General features: G+C 42.7%; 1 protein-coding gene across 1 annotated transcript in view; it reads left to right on the top strand.

Moving 5' to 3' along the window:
* cxadr (CXADR Ig-like cell adhesion molecule) overlaps positions 1-5,768 on the top strand; it is a 39,152-nt gene extending 33,384 nt beyond the window's left edge. The window contains exons 3-7 of the mRNA XM_018755552.1: positions 605-809; positions 2,126-2,281; positions 2,664-2,786; positions 3,006-3,144; positions 5,105-5,768. Of these exons, the coding sequence (XP_018611068.1) occupies positions 605-809; positions 2,126-2,281; positions 2,664-2,786; positions 3,006-3,144; positions 5,105-5,381 (900 nt within the window). The 3' untranslated portion in view covers positions 5,382-5,768. The remainder of the gene's footprint in view (positions 1-604; positions 810-2,125; positions 2,282-2,663; positions 2,787-3,005; positions 3,145-5,104) is intronic.
* Positions 5,769-24,912: the final 19,144 nt, after the last annotated feature.

Genomic DNA, 24,912 nt, shown 5'->3' with positions numbered 1-24,912 from the left:
TTAAACAGCATTATTCATGGATATAGATGAAGAATGTTTTTGCCCCATTGAGTGCTTAATACTTAGACTGGAATTTTTGAACCCATGCAGTGATGGGCTCTCGGCAATCCACTGACCTCTGTTTCTAATCCCCAGTGCCGTCCTCTATGCAGCAGTTAACTAATTCCTAGGTCCCTCAGTGTGGAATTGTCTGTCCACCCTGTTGGTTACAATTTCATTCACACACACACACCCTATTAGATTTTGTGTTGACTCAGAGTATGCTTGTTCCTAGTGGCCATACAGGTGCCAGGTTAGAGTCACAGGAACACCCTATATTGCCTGGAGCTCCTGCTCTGTTTACACAGGAGGTGCTGATTCCTTTCAACAGAAGCCCTTTGTTTGCTCATCTTGGCCTGACCAAAAAAGGTCTAATATTAGTTCCGTGCTGAAGGTCACAGTGGGACAGTAAGGTCCAGCACGCACTTGCATGCAGACCTTGGCTTGCCTTTACGTGATTTTCTTTGCAATAACAGGACCGTCCTTCATGCATTTTCACAAGGTTTTACTCTACAATGACAAAGCCATGCCCACCCCATTTGAAACCGCCTCTCTTTTTCCACAGATAATAATGTACTCGGGAGATCGGGCTTATGAAGACTACCGTCCTGCCATGAAAGGTCGTGTGCACTTCAACTCTGCTGACCCTAAGAATGGCGACGCATCCATCAGCCTGACCAGCCTGCAGTCCTCTGACACAGGGACCTACGAATGCAAAGTGAAAAAGGCACCTGGTATCCGCAGCAGGAAGATGCTCCTCACTGTTATGGGTAAGGAATACACCTGCTGCTAGTGGACCACTCAGGGAAGCCCAGATCATTGTGCACCTGTTGGCGGAAAGGCACCTGTCCTACTGGTCCACTTTATACTAGTATTAGTATAATTAAAATTGAACATGTCATCTGATATGTTGTAATTTAATATTCACTGTGTTGTTGCCTGTTAATTAACTCAGGGTGAGGTTTGTGCTGAATAGAAAGGACCCTGAGTTTTAAGTGCTTGTACCACACAGGGAAGTTCCCCTGCTGGTGTGATGTTTAGCTAATGTTCTGAGGCTGATTACTTCTGGTTATGTCATCAGATATTTTTGTAAGGGCGTAACTGAAGATGTCATGTTGTGCTTTGTGCGTAGGCTGAATTGAATGGCTCTTTTGTTGACAGAAAACTCTATGCCTTTGGAAAATATGAGCCGGAACTTGAGGAAAGTTTTTCGTGTTTAAAGTAGTGACACCAGCAACAAATTTGCTTATGAAAATTGTATATGTCAGGTGTGTGTATGAGGTAAGTTTCAGGAAGTATGGAGTTGCACCGATAGTCTTTTTATCAAGAACTTCCTACATAAGCACAGATTTATCAGTGCATGAAAACTGAGGGTCTAAGCTGTAGTCCCATTGATTAATACTTTGGAGACAGTTCTCAGCAGCATGTTATTGAAGGTGGAGGTCTCATCTGCTCTGCACGAGTTTCCTGACTGTCTCCATGCATACAGTCCCTTTCCAAGCAGAAAGGCAACCGCTGTAAATGCTGGCTTGGGACCCAGCTTGTCATACCCCATAGCAAGATGGACGTGGAGAGTAATGAGAGGAGAGTGCGCAACTGTTGTCAGCAGCCTGTTGCCAGCGGTAGCATCAGTAAACTCTTATAGTTCGCATCTCCATTTCTTGCAGCACTGCAGAGCCAGCCTGACTCGGGGAGCGTGTGAAAGCTTGTGATGAGCCAAAAACTGGTCATGTTAAAGAGTTAAAGAGGAGTTCTGCTGACTGGAAGCACTTTTCTGCTTGGAGTTTCTGAGCACTAGCTTTGCCTGACTGAGATTACCATTTGGTGTGTAGGGTGGCATTATCCCACATTGATATCGAATACAGTCTCTCAGCTGCTGGTTCCGTCCAAGCCTTGTGATCACCGTGGCATTAGTCTAGCAAGGTATTTATCAGAGATGCACTTTGATCATGCATGATGTTCCAGTAAGGGCCACACCATGAGAATGATTCTGGAGGTCCTAATGAGTTATTGTGTTTGAAATGGGCCTTTAAGAAAGTTAATGTCTAGTGTTTTTCTAAATGTTTATTTCTCTCCCTCCTTCCAGTTAAGCCATCCAAACCCTCATGCTATACTGTTGGCCCATCATATGAGGGGAAGGATGTGCAGTTGAAGTGTGTCTCTGCAGAAGGTACCAACCCAATGCAGTACACCTGGGAGAAGACCAGTGACAGCAAGGTGCTGCCGCCTACTGCTGTGCTAGGTAAGCCCTGCTCACTTCCTCTAACCACTCCTATCCCTGATGTCTCTGCTCACTATTTTGATGGTTCTACCATTCTTGACATCTTTTCCCTGTTGAGTCATTGTAATATCCCGTATATTCTCAAGTCTTTGTCAATCAGAATCTAGCTTCTCTGCAACCTTTTTTCTTTTTTTCTTTTTTTTTTTAAATTTTAGTAAACCATCCAGGTGAGTTTGCAACTATATTGTTTAAAGTAATTTGATAGCTTTCAGAATGAGCTTCCTAAACAGTAGCAGAGCTGAGACCGGAGTGCAGAATCCAAGTGGTCATTGGTCAGTTTTCTGTCCTTGGTGCATCCAGGGCTGTACAAAGGTTAGTAGCTTCTCCCTCTTTCCCACTGCAGACTCCACAGGAAGCACGCTCAGTGTGAGGAATGCGTCAGCCAGTGCTTCAGGAACATATCGTTGCACAGCTAAAAACCGTGTTGGAATGGAGCAGTGTAGCCTGGACCTACGCATCACACCCTGTGAGTAGTGCACACTGTCTCTCTGTTGATCACAGCTGCTGAGCTAGATCTCCTCTATAGTGAATAGTGAAGTAATCGGTCCTCTTTTTATCGGCGCCATTACTGATTCTGTCAGAGGTACTGTTTTTACATCTTTACATCTGTCTGTTTATAGCCTGTGCTTGTTTTTGTTTTTTGTTGCTGGGCTGGCTTGATTTAAACATACTCTCTTCTCAACAGCTCCCAACAGAGCTGGAGTCATCGCAGGTGCTGTTATTGGGGTCCTGCTGGCCCTTCTACTCATTGCTCTCATCCTCTTCTGCTGCTGTCGTGCCCGCAATAAGAAGAAGTACGAGAAGGAGATGTCCTATGAGATCAGGTGCGTAAGTTTGCGTGCTACCAAGCAACCAGCAAAAGTAGCATGCCTCATGCATGCATGACCTCTGATTGCCATTGTGCTGTTTTCTACACACTGAGGCCACCTTTTAAAAACAAACGAGTGACCCAAATGCCAGTGCCTCTGTCATGACCACAGAATCCACCGTTCATTCCTCACTTGCAGCATTGTCCTGTAGCCTGTTGAAGCTTACCAAGGAAAAGCTTGTTGTGTCACCGTTGTTCTTTCTGTTGGTTCACATTTGTCAGCATCTTACTGTGCTGAACATGTCCATTAAAGTGAGTGTCAGAGCATGGGAGATGAGCTTTTCAATTGTGATTAAAAAGGATGAGACAAATGAGCTTCTCTGTAGATGGCCCCAATACAGAAATTAACTCATTATTATGTTAATGTTCCTGCTTCTACCCTAGCTCTTTATGTGGTGGAAAATTACAAATTTTCGAGGACCCAAATATTTCCCAGTTTATTTTTAATTGCATTTTCTTCATTGTCTTTTCTAAAATTTGTCCATCCCTCTGTGTTGGTAGTAACACTCACAGTAGTGTAGAATAGAGTTGGAGTGAGGGACCATCTTCATTCAACTCTCGTCCAGTGTCTATGGTTTGTGTTTGATGCTCATGAGTGTCATCAATCGATATCAATATGACGAATGTTGCAAATGTTTATCGGATGAATCAGTCAACAGTCAGCATTCATTAGCAGTTTGTGAAGAGTGTTTTATTTTTCACAGTTAACAAAAATGTTAATGGAGTCTTCAAGGTATCTTCATTTAATGTAGCAAAATACATAACCTTGCACATACGTTGAAGAATGTGTTTTATTAAGCTTTTATGGGTTGTGTAGACAATCTGAAAGGGGCCTGATGCTGACAAAAAGCGTACATGTTTGTTATGCATTGCTTATTGTCTTTGAATGGATGGGAGTGAGGATGACTAAGTCATTTTAAATGTTTTAATTCTAATTCACTTAGCAGTGTAACACATTAATTATTTCCTTCAATATGTCATGACATGCTTTGTGTACCCTGCCATCTGCTGAATGCTTTCAGCATAGTCTAAAGACCATTTGATTTGTTACCGATAATGGTTAGATAAGTGTTGGAGTATTTTATTATTTATTATAACTTTGTCTCAGGTTTGACTACAACCTGACCATTAACAAATTAGGGGACATGAGTATTGTTCAGTTCATTAAAGTGGAAGAAGTGACTTCAGAATTAAAAGTGTTGAGTTATGAGCACACTACTGGTCCCAGTTGAGTTTATATATTAATTTCTCGCATTGGTTAAGGCACCTTATTATTGTGTAATTTGGGGAATTTCTAGTTATGGCACCACGGTGGTGAAGCGAGTAGTGCTGGCGCTTCATAGCACCTGAGTGCTGTGAGAGAATGTTGGTTCAATCGCCGCTAAGTCTGTGTGGAGTTTTCATCATCTTCCCCTTTACATGGGTATCCTACAGGTACTCCAGTTCCTTCCCACAGTCCAAAGACATGCTTCACATGAGTTGGTGATGCTAAATTGCCTGTAACACTGGCCAGTGGTTAGTGCCAGTCTTAAGCCTGGGTAAATAGTGATGGTTAGAGTCAGGAAGGGCGTCCAGTCATAAAATTCTTGCTCCCACCACACCTGCAAATTCTGTAGCACTTGAAGTTAAAATGGCCAACCTGGATTCTGCTGGATTTCACCATAAGTCTGAATAGTAGTAGTTGTGGAATTTCTAGTTAACTCTGTTATGTTAGGTCAGTGGCTCTAGCACAGCTTCCCCAGTGAGAAATGGAGACTGCACTATCCAGTGTCATCCTGGTACTGTGGTCCTTTTGTCCTTGGGCCTGACACTGGGTCAGGGAACAGTGTCACCAGTTATTAGTCAGTGTTGGAACAATTACATCTGTCTACTGACCACCTGCTCTTGCTCCTCCCTCACTCTGCCTCTCCCTGCAGGGAGGACGTCCCACCCCCAAAGAGCCGTGTCTCAACTGCACGCAGCTTCACCAGCGTGGGGAGCCAGCGCTCCTCTGTGGGCTCCATGTCCCCATCCAACCTGCATGAGTACACCCTCAAGACCCAGTATGACAAGATCCCTTCTGAGGAGTATGAGCACCCACCGAGCCACGCCCCTGCGCCACTCCCTGCCCGCATGGCAGGTCCAAACCTCAGCCGCATGGGCGCTGTCCCTGTCATGGTTCCAGCCCAGAACAGGGACGGCTCCATTGTGTAACCCCTCGCTCCTGAGAGAGACACCTCTGGGGCGGCGGTCCCAACAACTTGGTCCCCCACAGAGGGATGACTAATGGTGCTGTGCAACCACCGCAAAGACACAGTACTATATCAAACAAGAAAAGCCACGTGACTTCAGTCTGCTGACAGTCCAGCCAGCAAATGACATTCAAAAGCAAATAGACAGCTTCTGTGTACAGTAAAATGCATGTTTTTTAACATTGCCCTGTTTATAAAATGTTTGCGGTTCATTTATTTGCTATGAAATGTATATAAAACTCAGAAATGGGTACATAAATGAAATTCTGCATATACAGAGATGTGTATACAGTGTTTCCATCAGTTTCATCAGTTTGCGCTTGTGGATTAAATTTGAGATCGTCGCAAAGCTTTGTGTGTTAAGTATAATATTAAATTTCATGCAAGGTATTTGAAATGTACAGGGTATCACACAACTGATTTGGGATCACATTTGTTCATTTTACAGAATTTTTTTACATTCTTCCAAATGGCAGTCAGAACTTCTTGCTGTTTGTTAACCTTTTACCTGAACTTTTGTTTGCCTCCTGGTTACCAACTATTTATAAATCTGTCAAACAATTTATTTTCTTGCTAGTTAGGAGTATTTAAGTCAGTTTTTAATCTTTTCTTTTGTCACTGTTTGTGGAGAATCCTGTCTTCTTGACTGTTTGGAGGTAGCAGTAGCATGGTGGAGTTTGGAGTCAAATGATGGACCTTGATTTGCTTCATCACAGCGTGACTCAGCATAAGCCTACTGTTGGTATGCATTCCAAGTGAGCGGGAGTTCTCGGTCTATTGATCCCAGGCATGTTTATAATAATCAGGCTGGCATCTCTAAAGTCCCCCCCCCCCCCCCCCCCACTTTGTCTTTCCCAAAAAATTGTTTCTAGAATCATAATGGAATTAATGTTGCATCTTTCCACCTATAAATTCAGTGTCATCCATAAGTCATTTTTGGGGATGTTTCCATTTATTCTTCCACCATGGTTATAGTGAAGTGCTTAGTGATTTGCACTGCTCAGTTTTTTTTCTTTTTTTGAATGAAGGAATTGTTTTAGATGTATTAAGAGTGCATTTTTGAGCACTTTATAAATAGCAGTTCTAACACTAGAATTTAGAAGATGAAAGCAGTTGTGGAAGATAAAGTCAGCATTTAATGATATCTTGTGCTGTTCAGGTGAGAGTTTCTATTGACTCTGGCTCAACGGAAAACTGGCTTCTTCCGTTTTGCCACTCTCACCACTCCTTGTATGGTTAGATACAGTTTACAGATGAGCGCCGCCACAAGTGTGGAAAGGTTGCTCATGGTAGTAATGTGACCTGTTGTTTGGCTGCTGATATAGAAATCACTTGCACAGCCACATACTGAGCTCAGACTGTGACCTGCATGGTCTGACATGGCCTTACAAATTCTTTTATTTGCCTGTACTCTTAGCTCTGTCCTTAAGTTGTTGGATCTTCACCTTTGCTTACTTAGCTGTGACAATTACTAAATGTCAAGCTGCATGAGAGCAGTCTTACACAAACTTTTTTTGCCTGCAAATAATTTCTTCCTCCTCAAAAAAGATTTATACTGTACACCCAACCTGCCATTTGCCAATATTGCATCAAAGTGTTGATTTACAAAGTCAGCTTTCTTGCAAAAAATAACATGTAAATAACGTCTGTGCTCAACACCAAATCTACTGAAAGCCTTTTTTGGTGAATGCACTGCAGTGCTGCACTTAGCAAATGGGGATTGAATATGGAGGGAAGCTGGTGCCATTATCAGAAAAGGACAAAGATGGGTAATGTGAGGTGTGGACATTGCTGGGACAGTGTGATGTTAAAGCTGAGGAGTGCACCCTCACGCTGTCACCAAGTAACTTGGGATGGAATGTTTAGTTTTAATCCTTTTCTGGAAATGCAACCTAATAGGCTCAGTCTTCATTGCTGAATCACTGTTTGTATGCAGTCTTTTTTTTTTTTTTTTTGTGCAGTAATATTTTCATATTTACAAGAACGTTGGGTGATAAAGGGCATTAAAGTTTTTTCATATGCTAGTTATCTAAGGAATACCCCATCTGCTGTCTGTTTTAGTTGATGAAACAGTTAAATTATCTTGACTTCGGCTCTACAGCTAAGTTCGTAGGTCATAAGGAAGTAAAACAGAAGCACTCTAAAAACTAGATCTCTTATCTGTTTCTCCTTTGCAGGTATAAAATATTCTCTCAGACCTGCACCTGGAAGCCAAATGTCCTTTTCATATTTCTGGTTGGGTTTGAACTAAACTGTCACACTTAACTATAGATGAGCATTTAAAACAAGGAGGGGAAATGGGTTTAGACTCCTGTATTTTTTAGGAACAAATATTAACTAGTGTAGTTTTAAAATAGTCTGCTAATATCATACTAAGACCATTTTTCCGTGCGTATTTTCATGTAAAATTTGGCTTGTGTATTTTTGTGCTGTATTTTTAAATAAAAATTACCACATATAAATTTCTTTCACTTGTAGTATCTTTCATATCTGTAGGAGAATACCTAATGTTCTATGCTCCAGCTGAAGACCATTTGGCTTCATAAAGACCACTTCTCTGCCTTTAACTACAGGCACATGAAAGCTGGTTCTAGAAGGGGTCTGCGATGTGGACAGTTTATCCAAGCTCACATGTATGTTATAGAACTGTGATTGAAAACTGCAGTTTGATCCCACTTGTCATGCTTGTAGAACCAGTCAATGACCTGCATTTGTGCCTGAAAATCTGTCCCAGGGCTCTTAACTCAGTATCAATATCTTCTCGGTCAGTTTGGGAAAGCAGTCAGTTGCAATACATCTGACACAATCATCTGTTGATTAGTAGATGCCTTGTGCATTGATTTTAAATTAAGCATTGTTCTCATTTCTACAGTCAATGTGCTAAAACAAATTAATATTACTATATATTGTAAGCGAAGGTTCTGGATTCCTCCATTTGTGGACTGAAGCCTTTTTATGTGTGGTATTTCAGCCATCCTAGTTCATTTTATTCAAATGAGTATATAGATGAGATACTTTTAGACTATTTAGATACTATTTCAGGAGAGAAGTGACATTTTTAAGCCTGTGAGATCTCAATCCCTTCTTTGCTTACTTGTCGGATTCTTGTATTAATTGTGAGCCCACATCACCAGACTGACTGCTTATTGGATCATTCCGTGGGTTTCCTTGGCAACCTTATCTGGTTGTACACAGTCTGGGCTGCTTCTGCACTAGGTGATTTGTGTTCCTCTTTAACAAAAGGAGTCTCAACCAGTCACACCGATCAGCAGCGTCGCTCAGCTCCGCTATTGTGGCAAGCGCAGCCTTCTTAATTGCTCTTTGTGTTTCACTGTTTATATATTCAAGGTGGTAACCCTCTACACGGATCATTTCAGAAGCACTGCAGTTTTGAAAGGCAGGTGTGCCTTGTCACAAGCTCCTTTCTTAGCAAGAAGGTGCTTATGGCTGCTAGTGGTCGTCTTTGTCATGTTAATTCACCTTACTGATTTAATTATTGATTTGTTTTTATTCATGCTTTTATTAATTTGAACTGCAGTCGCCAGTGGGTCTAAATTCTGCTTGTTCTGAACAGCTGAGAGGTCGAGCATTATGCCTTTGACCGCAATAGTCAGTCAGTTATAGAATTGCTTGGCTGCAATGCTTGACTGTGAGCAAACCCTGTCCTCGCCTGGAGGGAGGGGAAAGAAAACTGCGTTCACCTCCCACAAAACCTCTACATCCACAAAGGCTTTGACGCCGCTGATCAGCTCATTGTGAATGTCAACATCAACAGCATGTCAACCATAGGTACTCCAACCCGGGACAAACTCAAATTACCACCCCCCCTTTGGTTCTGTGATTCATACAATGCTCAGTTTCTTGCCCTTTCCTTTATGGGAAAGATCAAAACATTTATCCTCCCATGATTACAGTGTGAGGGTTGTTATTTTCTGAGAGCAGTCTGCCCATGGGTCTACTTACTGCAGACTATGAATGAATATTGCCATTTAAGCTCTTGCAATGAGCCTTTGGCACTGGGGCTGAACCATGGTGGATGTTGTCCTTGAAAGACCACAGATAGAGCTACCCGGGACCTCTGGTGCTACAGAATATGGCATGGTCTGCAAAGTCAGGTGCTGAAGCTGGGCATTTGCTGAGGGGACTTCAATACTCCTTCTGGAATGTTATCTGTCTTCATGGCTGGCAAGCTGCTACTGAGAACCTATCATGATGATTTTTTTTTTTTTTTTATGTCAATCCACTGATCTCCTGAATCATGTTCTTTTGTTTTGTTAGCAGTGTGGCTGGGCAAGCTACCTGTGAACGACATAACATTTATTGGACACCTGGTAGCGTAGTGGTTAGACTTACTGCCTTTGCATCCACAGGTTCAATCCCTACCTCCAGCTGTAGTACTCTTGAGCAAGGTACTTACTCTAAATTGCTCCAGTAAATTTACCAGCTGTATAAATGGGTAAATAATTTTAACCTTAACATTGTAAGGTGCTTTAGAGAAAAGTGTCAAATAAATGCAAATTTAGGATCTCCCCTTAGCTCACAAGAAATTCTACACAATTCCTGGTCCAGGACATGGTGATATCCTGCCTGAACTACTGAAACTCCTTCCTGTCCGGATTTCCGACCCTCCCCATCAAACCTCTCCAGCTGATACGGAATGTGGCTGGACCAGTTGTTTGACCTGCAGAAGTATTCAAATGTGTTCCCCTTCTTTGTGTCTCTGCACTGGATTCCTGTAGCTTCCCGGATCAAATTCAAGACTCTGGTTACAGCCTACAAAACCCTTAACAAATCTGCACCCCGATATCTTGGATCCTAACCCCAAAGTTTCAATCTGGGCTTCATTGTAGTGGACTGATCTGTCTTACTCAGAACTGCTGAATCGCTCTCAACTTTCAAGAAAAGTCTCAAATCACATCTCTTTCACACTCATTCATATCAGCTGCATATGCTGCTATTCATGTAATATCAGTTGTACAATATTTTTATGCGCTAGCATTTCCATATGCTGCTACTCATGTATGCTGGTTTCAGGGTGACATCAGGCAAGCTGACTACTTCGAGAATCATGTGTCTGCATCTGTATCTCCCTGTTGATGAAATGCACTTTTGTTTTGAGTTGGAAACTGCTTTGGAGAAAAGTGTCTCCTAAATGAATAAATAATTTACATTTACATTATAACCTCAATCCATTGTGGCGCAGATGTCAGAGCTAAAATGCTATGTGCAACTTTGAATTACTCTGCAATTTCATGTGACTCATTTCTGTCTCGCAGGGTAATGAAAACCATCTGTGAGATCACCATAGCGATGTCAGATGAAACTGCTACCGTGCTACACATCATCAACCCGAACCAGCTGAAAATCGGAGTCGGGGGTGGTTGGGAGGTCGAGGACTAGCCTCATTTGTGTGGAGAAGCACCCCATACAATCCTTCAAGCTATTTCCAGCCAGCCAATCAGACTACCCTCCTCACTGCCCAGCAGCCCCCATAGTGGTCTCCCTCAAACCAACTCGTGACGTCTCATCTAAGTGGGTGCCAAGAAGCTGTAATTCTGCTGTACTCCAGGCAGAGGTTATACACACTTCTCTGAGGCTGGCTGGAGGGCACGTGCGTGGAGCGATCAGTGGAGCTAATTGGCTGGTGCGGGCAGTCCGGAGCCCGACAGGTCACAGGAAAATGAATAAAAGTACAGAGCTTGTGTATGCGTGAATCCTCTTTGCCAGAGGCACACAGTGTGCTTTGAGCTCCCAGTGACAGTACGTCTCTATTCAAACACTTCTCATGTGGAGCAATGGAGGATTCGCACCAAAGCTGGGCTGAGGGATGGTACGCAGTCGGGGTGTAAATGGGGTGTCTGCTTGGTGCTGTAGCCGAGTACTCTGTGAAACAAGATCAGCGATCCACACATTGATGATTCAGACGGAACATATTTCTAATACCAGCCTCATGCCTCACAGTCTCGGCAGCGAATGGCGAGAAGCCTGACGGCAGAAATGACAAGCGAAAACCCTGTTGTTTTGTGAAGTGTTTGACTCCCTCTCCACTGATCACAAACCACAGTCTAAAGGAGGGATATCATTAATTGAACACTTATTTACCCGCCTGCATCTTCATGGCCCGGTAGTGAGTGAGCGACTATTGGGTTCACAGCTGTTCACAGCTGTTCACAGCTGGAGGGAAGTAGTGTGGTCTCCCATTTGTGAGCTGGGACAAGGGCTGCTGTATTCGTCCATAGTCTACATTTTCTACTTTCTTCATTTGAGGAAAGATGGGGGAATACAGTGTCTACAGGCATCGCGCCCCCTTGCTCTTCACACCTGTCTGCATGTAGTTCAGTCCCTCTCTTCATTGCTTCAGCTCTTACTGAGCTGTTTCCTGAAAATAAACATTCACGTACAACAAAGACCGCAGCGATGTATTCATTTGCCGGAGATTCTGGGATGCAATAATGCATACTGGTCTCGTAGAACCTTTACGGCTTCTCGTGTTTGCCTTGTAAATTAAGTTGGAGGACAATGCTATTGCCATGGAAACAAAGAGGCCTTAATTGAAAGCAGGATCCCCCGGCATCTCCCCCTCCCCACCCACCGCTGTTTCCCGCAATATGGCCGTTTCGCTGCTCATTCCACCTTGTGTGATGGTTCATGGCTGTAACGCAAAACCACGTCTCCCTCATGTGGTCCATTCATGTGGTCCACTTAGAACGCAGTGTGACTGAAGATAATTCGTCCCTCAGCCTCTGTCCTAGTGCTCGCTGGCTCAACACTGTGCATTGATTATAAAAAAAGAATGACAAATATAATGATGATGTCTCATGACCTTGTGCTGCTGCTGATTAAGGGGTTGTTTTTCAAAGGGAAAAAAAAAATGCAATTCTGGCCTTATGGAGACATGCCGTAGAACACTTGTGTGTATGTGTGTCTCACTGCGAAGGAGATCGTAATGCCGGAAGGGGTCACGCCTCTGTATAAATAGAAGCCATTTATTCACTCAGCAGACACTTTTCTCCAAAGCAACTTACAATGCTTACTATGTAGTGTTAAAACCCCACACCCTTTATTCACCAAGGTGATTTACACTGCTAGATGCAGTACTTACAATGAGTCACTCATCATACATCAGTGAAACACACTCTCTCTGTATCATTCGCACACCACGGGGGAACCTGAACAGCTTGTCTTTGGACTGTGGGAGGAAACCAAAGCACCTGGAGGAAACCCACATCATTCTGAGACATTGAAATGTTTGTCTTTTTGTCCTCTGCACACTGAGGGCGGCTTGCAGGCCTTTCACTGTAAGCAAACCCTGTTTTTTACAGCAGGGTCTGGATGCGAAGATTTGAACCCGTCCAGAGCCTCAGGAGACACTGATGGGAAACAAAACGAGTACTGAGAGGCAGAAGTGTCCCTGTGTGGTGAAACTCTCACCACTGCGGTGATGCGCAAGCACAGAATGGGTGAGATGAGGGTAACATTATGTCCTTGATGCTGACTTCTGGGAATGTGCTCTCGCACTTCTTGTTTGACAGCATGTGCAGCCCATGACTGTATCCTGCAAACGCCTCCTACAGAAAACCGGCTGTACCACTTCTCCACCTGACACCTCACCATTCTTTTCACCACCGTTCTCCTCTCTTCTCTTCGATCTCCATCGTCTCCAGTCTCTACATTCCGGTCCAGCCAGAGCTATTATGTGAGGAAAAATTGAGGCGCTTTATCGCCATCTAGTGCTTGAGAATATAACGTGCGCGTCGTATTATTACTGTTTTGTATGTATGCAGCAGGGGGTGTGGTGACGCAGCGAGCTTCGCCAGGGCCTGCTCTCTGGTGGGTCTGGGGTTCGAGTCCCCCCTGGGGTGCCTTGCAGCACCCTGGCGTCCTGCCCTGGGTGTGTCCCCTCAGCCCCCTGCCCTGCACTGCTGGGCTAGGCTCCAGTTTGCCGCGACCCCACTTGGGACAAGGAGCTTCAGACAATTGTATGTGTATTCATGCAGCTTTTCACTTTTGTCCAGAACGATTTATGGTCTTACCTACAATTATTGATCCATTTATACAACTCACTGAAAAATTTCATTGGAGCAATGTAGGTAAAGTATCTTGCTCAAGGGTACTACAGCAGGAGATGGGATTCAGACCAATCACCTCCTGACCCAGCAGCGCCAGCAACTCTAAACAAGAACAGCAACAGAAAATACAATAGAAACAAGATTAGATATTTCAAAAAATCTCATCAGCGGTACCTACTGTGGTATAAAGCGCTTAATTGGTTCTTTATATCAGTTTTTCTTGCTGTATGCCTGTGTTAAAGTGCTCTGTGTCACTGCGTGAGAAGAGCGCTCTATGAAAAATAATAATAATAAATATAAATACACATTAGGGAAAAAGTTAATTCAATGTAAAAAAAAAAAAAAAAAAAAAAACAAAGTCGTGTCACTTTCAGGGGGGCGCGGTGGCGCAGTGGGTTTGGCTGGGTTCCGCTCTCTGGTGGGTCTGGGGTTTGAGTCCCACTTGGGTTGCCTTGCGGCGGACTGGTGTCCTGTCCTGGGTGTGTCCCTTGTGCCCTGCGTTGCCAGGTTAGGCTCTGGCTCCCTGCAACCCCATGTGGGACAAGCGCTTCAGACAGTGTGTGTGTGTGTGTCTTTCATTCATGTTTTTGCATTTTGGAGTAGCTTACGAATAGGCCTTTATGTGTATTATAAAGTGTTGGAAGGCAGGACTGTTCCGGAGCGGCTCCCTTTGTGTGTACGGTACAATATAATAGTGTGTCCATTTAATACGTCCATTACAAACCACCTTTCTTCTTTTCAGTTAAAGTCAGATTAAAGATTCTTTTAAACAACAAGAACAACACAGATGTATGTAAACGATACAAACGAGTTTTTGGAAATATAGCATTTCCAAAAACTTTAGAAAATACAAATACACACTGTGTGGAGTTAAAAGACAGATTGAACGAACAAACATAAACCTTCCAATGCACACGCTCATAGTCTGAAACCGCTTGTCCCAAGGGGGGGTGGCGGCAAACCGGAGCCTAACCCGGCAACACACTGTGTAAGGCTGGAAGGGGAGGAGACACACCCTGGACAGGACACCAGTCTATCACAAGGCACAGCAAGCAGGACTCAAACCCCAGACCCCCCAGGGAGCAGGACCCAGCCAATCCCACTGCGCCACCACACATTAGTTATGCAGTATATACATTAGATATTAGTTATACAACATTTATTGGGGATCGTCCAAGTTTTTTTTCCCCCCAGTCATTATGTCTGTTTCCTAAACAAAGAATTATTTTAACTGCGAGGATACTACCAATCTGCAATAGCGATCTTAACATTTCGTTACATCCGTAACTCTAAATGTAGTCTGATAAAGGTTTAAATCATTCCAACGTTTCTAATGGACTAATACTGCAATTCTTAATGCTTCGCTAGGTATCACAATTTATCAAAATTTACAGAAATAGTATCTGTTATATAAAATCGGTGTTTTGTTTCTAATATTTGTTCCAGATGGTATATGTATGAGGGGGAAAGATATGTTCATAAGTTATGTACATAAAAGTATTTGTGTATGAAAAGCAGCTCATACAAGTAGCTTCAAGGGGATTTTCCCAACCTCCAAACCACACTTAGAGTTGCAGAAAAAAAAACTGTGAACCCTTTATTCTACCAGATCTTGAAATGTATTTAATTATTTTAATAGCCACATATTTATATTTCAGAAATACCCGGTTTTGGCTGTATGGATTTCTTTAATCAACTCACTTCCAGCATGTTCATATAATTTCCTTAATTCTCAAAATCCAAAACTTCTAAAACTGTGAAGGTTCTAATAAGTTTGAGTGATTTTAGGATCATAGCTGATAGTCAGTACTGACAATTCAACAGAGGTCTTGTTTTTCTGCCCTCTAATGAGTTTTGAAATGAGATTCTTTAGACTCATCCTTATTACATCAGGTGCATTCCTTTAGGCCTTGATGTATCAGTAACCGCTGAACCAACTGTGTAACTGTGCATTACCAGCAGGGGGATGGGGGGGTGGATGTCTCAAACAGGGATGTGGAATCTGTCCATTATAACATCAAAAAACGCATTAAAATCTCCCCCTAAAATTATTTAAATTTCCTGAAACATGTCTTTCATCTTATTAATTTGATCAACTTCAGGAAGTAAATTACTATTGTATTGCTTATTGGTGGAACCATACATATAATACTGTATTCCCCAGCAATAACATTTTTTCTTCAACAGCCACTATAGTAGCTATCCAGCTACCTAACTAATGAAATGAGATTCTTTAGACTTTGCTGCCAATAAATGTACCTTTAACTGTACATCTTGATACTGGAACTCCTGTAGAATGATTTCTAGCAAATGGTAAACATCACCGCCTCTGATTCTGCCAGAAATTCAAATGTGTAGAACAGGCAAGCAGCCCCTTGTAAAAAATAAATGTCTATATTATACCTCTTGCAAAACAAAGAAAGAGTTTTGTTTTGTCAGATCAGAATACCACCGGGGGGGGGGGATACGTGGGTGCAGCAGTGCAGGGCCTGCTGTATGGTAGGTCTGGGGTTCGAGCCCTGCTTGGGGTACCTTGCTGTGGATTGGCGTCCTGTGTGGGGTGTGTCCCCTCCCCTTCAGCCTGGTGCCCTGTGCTGCTGGATTAGGCTCCAGTTCACCGCAACCCTGCTCAGGACAAGCAGTTGTAGTCATTTTGTGTGTGTGCGTGTGTGCGTGTGCGTGTGCGTGTGCGTGTGCGTGTGCGTGTGCGTGTGAATACCACGGGCATCCACAGAACAAAGTGACATACATTTTTTAATCTAAAAAAACTTTGTTCCCTTTTTCTTTAAAAACTGAAGTACAGTATATGTAACACAGCGGGACCTTTATTCACTAATTCACTATGACTAACTTTATTAACTATAACTTGCAACTCACATTCAGTTGGTATTTATACTTGAGTAATGGTGAAATGTGCAAAGGCATTTTGGCCTGTGATAATCTGGAAACCACAACTACTGGAGCAAATACCTCTGAAAAATTTGCAACTTTTTCTTGACCAATGACCCTGACTAGAATTAATATGTGAGTTCATGGTACCATGGCAATACAAGCTCCTCTTCCTGGTGTTCTTACAAGAATTAAATCAGTGGGCATCACTCTTCAACAGGTAGTGAGAGTGTGCAAAATTTTAACATACCCCTCTCCAAGGCAGAACAAAGCACAGCCATTATTTTTCATGTTTTTGATCTTTATCATTGATGGATTGGATGGTTGTGTAAAACAAAATTTACACGAAGGTAAATAAAATAGCTTCTTTTTGGGCACCAATCCTTAGACAGGCTGGGGTGGCCACATGGGCAGGTTTTTATAACAGTATTAACACTATTATCTAACAAGCTGAAATTAACAGTCTTCTGCTTAATATTTATGTTTGAAATAAACACTGTGGTTCTTAAGAGGTATCTTTTGGCAAAACAGAAGAATGAAAAACTAAGAAAAATTAAAACAACATGGGTTAAACAACTGGTTAAATGTGTAGGAGTCATTATGAAGTTTCCTTTTGATTCATCTGAAGACCATAAATATGCAAGATTCATAGTTTTTTTCATTATTTTAGTTGCATTTACATGTTTCTGTTTCCTTTTTTGATTGATTGAGCTGTTGCAGTTTTGTGTTATAAAGACCCTTGTTACATAAGTGCAAACCCTCATTCATTCCAAAATACTTGAAAATGGTACCACACTGCACAAAATCTTCTACACAGGCAACGGTCAAAATGGTGCTCTGGGAAATATTATACATGCTTGATGGAAATTCACTCATCTGTGTTTTCCTCTGTTGTATTACGTATATGATACATTTGTACAGTTCAAAAGTCACATGCACAAATCTTTGAACACTGCAATCCGACTGGCATACATTGACATGTTCTGCTTTCCCTGCATTGTTTATCCTTACAGTACAAATGTGTCACATTTCTGATTTCTAGGGGTTAATTAATTTTAAAGTGTCATGCAGGCAGACAAACATCCCCAAAGGGGTAAAAAAAGACCTGTGTAACACTGACATGCTAATATGCTTAAGGTTTAATGAAAAATATCTTCAATAAAATAAAGCTTTTGGTTAGACTGATGCCTTGTTACAAAAGATAGGCAACCAATAAAATTAAGAAACCATATCAATGTTCTGAGGCATTTGCAGACACAATAGCAGCAGTCATTGTTTATAGTCACTATACCAAAGACTACATAAGGCAGTAGACATGAGCAATTTTGTTGTTGATGTAATAATCATTATTTCCTCAAATTACGAAGACCCAGAACGGCTCTATGTGGTTTTATCCTGATTCATGGATACTGCTTTTTATAAATAGTACATTCTGGCAAAGAAAAGCGATATAACACGTCTACATAATTTTTGCCAATTTAAAAGATACTATGGGTATTTTTCTTCAATATTTTTTCAAATTCTATTAATTGTTAGACATAGAAAACATCTCTGGCAACCTACAGGACTGATTGATTTTTATCCTTTCACACGCATGAGAAAGATGTTTGTATCAGTTTCTTCATGGGCCCCACCATTAAAACAAGCTCATGTGGCTGCCCCAGCCCATCTGGACTGGTGTCAAAAAGGCAATTTTTTGACTTTTGCGTAAATTTTGTTTTACACAACCATCCATTCCATTACTGATAAAGATCAAGGATATGAAAAGTATTGGTCGTGCTTTGTGCTACCTGGGGGGGGGGTCTCTCAAAATTTAGAGCCCCTTTGAGAACTGCCTGCAGGATTCGTGTGTTTTATTGATTCTTAAACACTCTGCTTTAAAAGCTCTTATCTTGCTGGACTTGGGGAGTGACTGAGATGGTTGAGTAGTGATTCCTTGAAAGATAGAAGCCAGCTTCTTTTTGAAGATGTGAACATGACCCCTGCCTTCCCATCCTTAGGTATTGTCCCTGGCTTATAGAATATTGAGTAGTTGTGTTAGCCAAGGCTGAATCCAGGCTATTAGGATTTATGGATGAACTTCATTCACCTCTGCTGTTCTCTCACAGCTGTAAAAAATTTGGCAAGAGATGGACAAAGACTACTAGAGGCTTGCAGCGCTACACTCTGTAAGTAGGACATTACCACTGGATGCCTCGGTGACATTCTTCTTAATCCTCTTTAATTACTGGACTTTGCCAGAATATCTTCAAGGACATCCAGAGGTCATTCTCCATACACACACACACACACACACACACACACACACACACACACACACACACACACACACACACACACACACCCCAGGCTTTTACTTCTACAACTGTTGCCATTGTGGCCTTCTTAGTCTGCTAGTACCTCTCTGTAAAATCCCAAATTTTCTCTGCTAGTAAGGACTATAAGGCTTCTGAGAAATTCTCAGTCTGCTACCATGATAACTACTGACCGCCGTATGTCACTTCATTTAGCACTTTCCTCTGAAGTGACTTCCACTTGAACACATCTTGTTCACCCAAGGTGACCTACAAAGCCAAGTCACTACTTACAATGAATCGCTCATCCATATACCAATGAAACACACTTCCTGTCTCTCACTCACACATACACACAGTGGGTGATTTTAGAGTCACCAATCCATCTAAACAGAATGTCTTTGAACTAAGGGAGGAAACCCATGCAGACAAAGGGAGAACATGCAAACTCCACACATACTGAGCAGGGATCAAACCCAGAGGCTGCCACACCACCCAGACTCTGTGAGACAGCAGCACTACTTGCTGTGCCACCATGTCACCTCCTATCACAATTTTTTGATGTATGGAGGAGTGACCCATTGTAAGTAGTGTATCTAGCAGTATAAGTCACCTTGGTGAATATGGTGTGTGGGCTGATAAAACTATATAGAGAAATTTCTGGAGAAATTGTACTTTTCAGAATAATTTTTTGCATCAATACTTCTTACTCAGGTGTATTTGTAAAGAAAAAATGTACTTTTACCTCATTCAACTTCTTTTGCTCTTTTCATTACTAATTTTTCATATTTAATGTTTTAATATTCACTCCTTAGGATGTGTCCCCTCCCCCTTCAGCCTTGCACCCTTTGTTGCCTCGTAGGCTATGGCTTGTTGTGACCCCGCTCAGGACAGGCGGTTGTTGACATTGTTTGTTTGTTTTTTTGTGTGTGTGTGTGTGTGTGTGTGTGAGTGTGAGAATTCACTCATTAGAACTAAACAATTTGCTATAACTGCAAACCCTGACTTCTGTTGATCAATCACAGTCACTTTTAAAGGGAACTGAAAAATTCATCACTATCATTTGACCAGATAGTTTCATTGGCCACAGCTCATCTCTGTGTTTCCCTTGAAGGCTTGATGGCAAGTGCCCCAAGACCAGACAGGATGTTAATGTAGTACTTCATGCTGATATTGTCAAATAATGGATAAAATACTGTGACAGAGAAAATGTACATTATACAACCACACAAAATGTCCCCAGCCCTCCCAGTTACTCCCAATGTAAAAAATCAACTGATAACTTACATAGATGAAATTTTAAAAAGGAGAAATAGAGAAATAAAGAAATATATGAAGAAACCAGGACATGAATAAAAACATTCAGAGGTGAAAGGGAATTCCTGATCTACTGAAAAATTCAGCAGCAAAGCACAGCAATGTATGCCTAATGTTTTCAAGGTTTAAGAAATGTTCTGACCCAGTGTACGTTAAAAGGAGGAGTGCTATTTCTCTAATGCTTTAGCATAAAACTAGTCAGTAGAGATACACAGGTGGCTGCTGGTCATAGAGACCCCTCCAGGTAGAATACCAAAAAGCACTATTCATAGTCAGGTTGGAACTGTGACACCTAAACTAGTGGACAAATACTGAGAAAATACTGTCAAATACTGAGATCCTGGTGGTGGTTGATTTAGAACATGTCCAAAAAGTGTGCCTCTGAGAGGCAAGGGTTTTGTTGCATCTATTGCATGCAGGATCTGTGTCACGGTCAATCCTGGGCAATCTGGCTCCAGCCATACGGAAATGTTGCACAATGTTGAACTGAATCAAACTATGACACCCTCTTGTAAAGGTCAAATGCTACCTACCGAGAACTAATGGTAGGTTATGATCAGATTGGGCATCTTGGAGATTTCTTTCCCAGGCTGCTCTCAGAGCAGTCAAAGAAAGCGGATGCATTCTGTGTTCGTAATGATATATCACCAAAACAGCTCCTTTTCTATTGCAGCCTAATTCAAAAACAAAATCAAATGCAACAAGGAAAAGTGTGAAGAAAGAAAAGTATGGTTCATGGCAATGGGATAATATGTGCAAAATGGCTGTGAAAAAAAAGTCTTCTGAACCTTTCAGCATCAGACACTCTTACTCAGGTAACCACTCAGGGCTGATCAGGCCCTGGCCTGCCTCCAGGTAGCGCTACCTTGAACCCATGGCTCACCTTTCCTTATCCACAGCCGTCTACATGCCCTCACCACAACTTTCATGGCATTCCTCCTCTGGTTCCAGACCAACACTTCCTTGTAAAGCCCTTGAGGCTTGCATCTATCACGGCCCCAACCATGTGCCCAACTACTGCACTTGCACCAAATCACGGAGACCGCAGAACCTCGTTTGAGCAACTGCAACTCCATGTGATCTCTGTGTGTCCTCCCCTGTGCTCTTCCTCACTCCCTCCTCCGTTGCCCTTGAAAACGTCTCCCCTGGTTCCTCAACTTCTTGCTCCTGTCCCCTTGACTCCGGCTCCCTAATGCTTCCTCTGATGACGAACGCCAATTGATCGACCCTCACGTATCCCCAATTATTCTCTCGCCTAGCCCTCAATAAAGAAGCACCTGCAATTGAGTCCTGTCTGTTGGATCCTTGTTGAACCATGACAGCTTCAGTAGGCACACATCTTGTCCTCCAACCTTTTCAATGTCACTGTTCCACCAGTTCCTTAAACATCACCATCTTCCTTCCTTCCTTCCTTCCCTCCCTCCCTCCCTCCCTTCCTTCCTTCCTTCCTTCCTTCCTATTCTTCCCAAGGAGCTGTAAGGTCCAACAAAATCACTTACATAGTGGCTTCTAACAGCAACATGATGTCTGGCATCAGAGATGTCTCTGTGATGATGAATAGAAACCTTAGGTGGTTCACTAACTCAGCCAAGTCCGGTGCAATACATGGAGCTCTGAACTGGCACTGGGTGCTGATTATATGCTTTACCCTTCCTTAACAAATGCTATGGCCTGCTTTGCTGACCAGCAAGTCCTCCTGTGTGCTATGCCCACACTGGAAAACTCTGCCACAGCCTTGAGCTCATAGTTGTAGACAAGCCCTCACTTAGCAGTCTTGGGCAGTTATTGAGGACATTCTCCAATAATGCTCTCTTCAAACATGATGGAGAATCAACTTTTCCCCAGCTATACAGGGTAGGTGAACCATGCAGTGCACTGTAAACTGCCTGGATCATGAACATTGCATGGTGAAGTTCTGCTCTCAAGAGCTCTGCCATGAGACTTTACATCTAGTCCACACTCTCTGCTGTTGCATCCCTATCATCCTAGACACTTGCTCCTCCTATGATACTGCCCGCACCACCTTCTGTATCAGGTTCTTCCCCTGGATCTTTTCATATTGCCATGATGGAACACTGCCCAAACGTGCTCTTCCAGAATCCACTGTGCCCACCATGAGGCTGTGCTGAAGCTGGGACTCTGCCTGAGCCACTATAGCCAGAGTGTATCCTTTTCCTTTCTGTCCTTAACTCAGTGCTTGATCCAGCAACTCTAGGATCACTCAAGTCCCTGCATAGCAGCACTTCCTTTGCCACAGTACGTTAAACTCCTTCTTCAGGCACCTAAAAGGGAACTTGAGGTTGTTATGCTCCCTCTATAAGGCAATGCTGCTCAGCATTCGAGGAATGCCAAGACAGCTCTGGAGATAACAGTTTATTTTTCTCTCTGATACCAAATGTGTTTGTGCTACACACACAGGCTGAAACCACTTGTCCCGAGGCGAACTGGAGTTTAACCCAGCAATGCAGGGCGCAAGGCTGGAGGGGGAGGAGACACACCTAGGATGGGATGCCAGTCCATCGCAAGGCCCCCCAAGCAGGACTTGAACCCCAGACCCACCAGAGAGCAGGACCCGGCCAAGCCCACTGCACCACCATGCTCCCCTACTGCTTGTGCTAGTACTTTGTAAACCAGAATGGGCAAGAGGACATGTGGTAAGATGACAGATCCATGCTTTATACTTACCGGGAAGTCCCGACTTAATCTCTGCCGGACACCCCTCTAACTCTTTGCAACTTGCCTGAATTGCCGCAATATCCCTCAAGCTATTATCAAATCACTTGTCTATCCATTTCACTGCTTCTTGGCAATGGATGGAATATATTATCAGTGTATTCTGTTTGCTACTGGGGAAATTTTCCTTCCCTCAGCGCTGGTGATTAGATTTTGCCAGCTTTAAACAACCTAGCTCATGTGATAAACTTCTCCAGGACCATTATGCTCAACACTGCAAAATAAAAGTCAAAATTTTTTTGTTCCAAGTGAGGACATTTGGAAGTTAACGTAAATAAAGAAATGCTTTGCTAATAATGTAAATATATCTACACATAGAACTTTGGAAAGAATATTCACCTTTGCAGTTTTGTTGTGGCTAATCTTTATGATTAAGATGGGTAAGATGCTCAAGCAGGAGGCTAAGTCAGGTTTGTGTGTCTGTGTGTGTCTGATGGCTCTCAGTTACCAGCAGGAGATCTGCAGATAGAGGAGCTGAAAAAGACCTTCCTGTCATGGAGACTCAAAGAGAGCTTTGATTTCCCCAAGTACTGGTGTGCTTCTGGGTATCATGAAAGGGTGGAGCTGCTGCAACAGTGCTAGAAGTCCAGTTCATGTGGACTGAACACCATGCCCTTTCCCACTATTTCAAAGAAAGAGAAAGCTGTGGGTCCAGCCCTGTTTCGGGTGAATCCACTGTGGTAATGGTGACTAATAATAATTATAACAATAATAATATGCCATAAATAATCAACCCGCATTCAGACTTGTAATGCAGTGAAACCTGCTTTTTAGAATTCAAAACAGGAGAAAAGGGAGAGGTACTTTTCTACACAAAAACAACTCCCAAACAGAAAGGAGGAAACAAACAAACCTCTGGGTGTCCAAGCACCAGAACAACAACTCTGAAGGAATTTACAGAAACATTTATCCATCATTCATCCATTCTTCCATCATTTCTCAGCAGCTGCTTATCTGATGCAGGGCCATGGTGGTCCAGAGCCTATCCTGGGAGCATATTGTGTGATGCAGGACACACTCTTGACAGGATGCCTGTCCATCACAGGCAATCACACACTCATTCGCTCAAACGTACGTACGCATAACACACAATTTAGAGTCACCAGTTCAACTGAAGTGCATCTTTGGACTGTGACAGGAAACCAGAGCACCTGGAGGAGACCCACTGGAAAAGAGGGAGAAGATGCAAAGTTTGCATAGACTGAACTGGACTCAAACATCGCAGCCCACCAAACCAGAGTTGTGAGGCAGGCCCACTGTAGTGCCAAAGAAAAACAAAATCAACAGCAGAATAAAACTAGAAAACAGTGAGATAAAGTAGAGGGAAAGAGGGACAGAAGAAAGGGCTCATTATAGGTACCTTACTAAGTATATTTTTCCTTTACAAATAATGTCATTGACACTTAATTTTGAAGTGTTCACAATGACAACTGAACACGTGTAGTACAGTAGTTTGGCGCCACCTGCTGGTGCCGCATAGAAAAGCACGAAGTGCATCGAGGGTTCTCTCACCACCTTGCTGCGCAGCCTCTCTATTGCAAGATAGACAGGAGTGCAAATATATTCCAATGCTTCGCTCGAGCAGATGAGACTTATTTTCCAAAGTACTGGTTCTATTACTAAAGAAATGGGCTAAAAACCTTTTTAAACAGAAAAACAACTTTCAGGTTTTAAGATTGTAGTGATACTCATTTTCTCACTAGTATGGCATTCATTCATGAAAATTTGCATTTTTTTGCAGTGTAAGACAGTAAGATGTTCCCTGTAGTAGACTGGCATCTTGTCCAGGGTGTAACTCCCCCAGTCTTGCACCTGTAGATTCCGGGAAAGGCTCCGGACCAACACGGCCCTGACAAGTGGTGAAGAAAAGCGAGTAAGATGGAACCATATTTAATCAAAGTGTGAGAGGCAAGGCTGCAGTCAGGACTATAGAGGGCAGAGGCTCATTTTCACAAAGATTCATGAAGATTTGGGACTTCTCCACAATGGAGAGACCTACAGCGATTTGGTATCTCCAAATCCAGCTCTAGTACCAATGGTAGGAAACGGTGCATTTTAACTGAGACTGAAGGCTTACTTGGCACATGGTTAAAAACAGCCCAGTTTATCCAAGAATGTGACAATATTTGGAGAGAGATTGGATGGAAATTTTAAAGCGACAAGATGGCATACAAAAGGAAGTCAACTATGG

The sequence above is a fragment of the Scleropages formosus genome, chromosome 4, assembly GCF_900964775.1.
Source record: "Scleropages formosus chromosome 4, fSclFor1.1, whole genome shotgun sequence".
Taxonomy (NCBI): domain Eukaryota; kingdom Metazoa; phylum Chordata; class Actinopteri; order Osteoglossiformes; family Osteoglossidae; genus Scleropages; species Scleropages formosus.
Note: the sequence above shows the minus strand (reverse complement) of the source record. Positions and strands in the feature narration are given on the sequence as shown.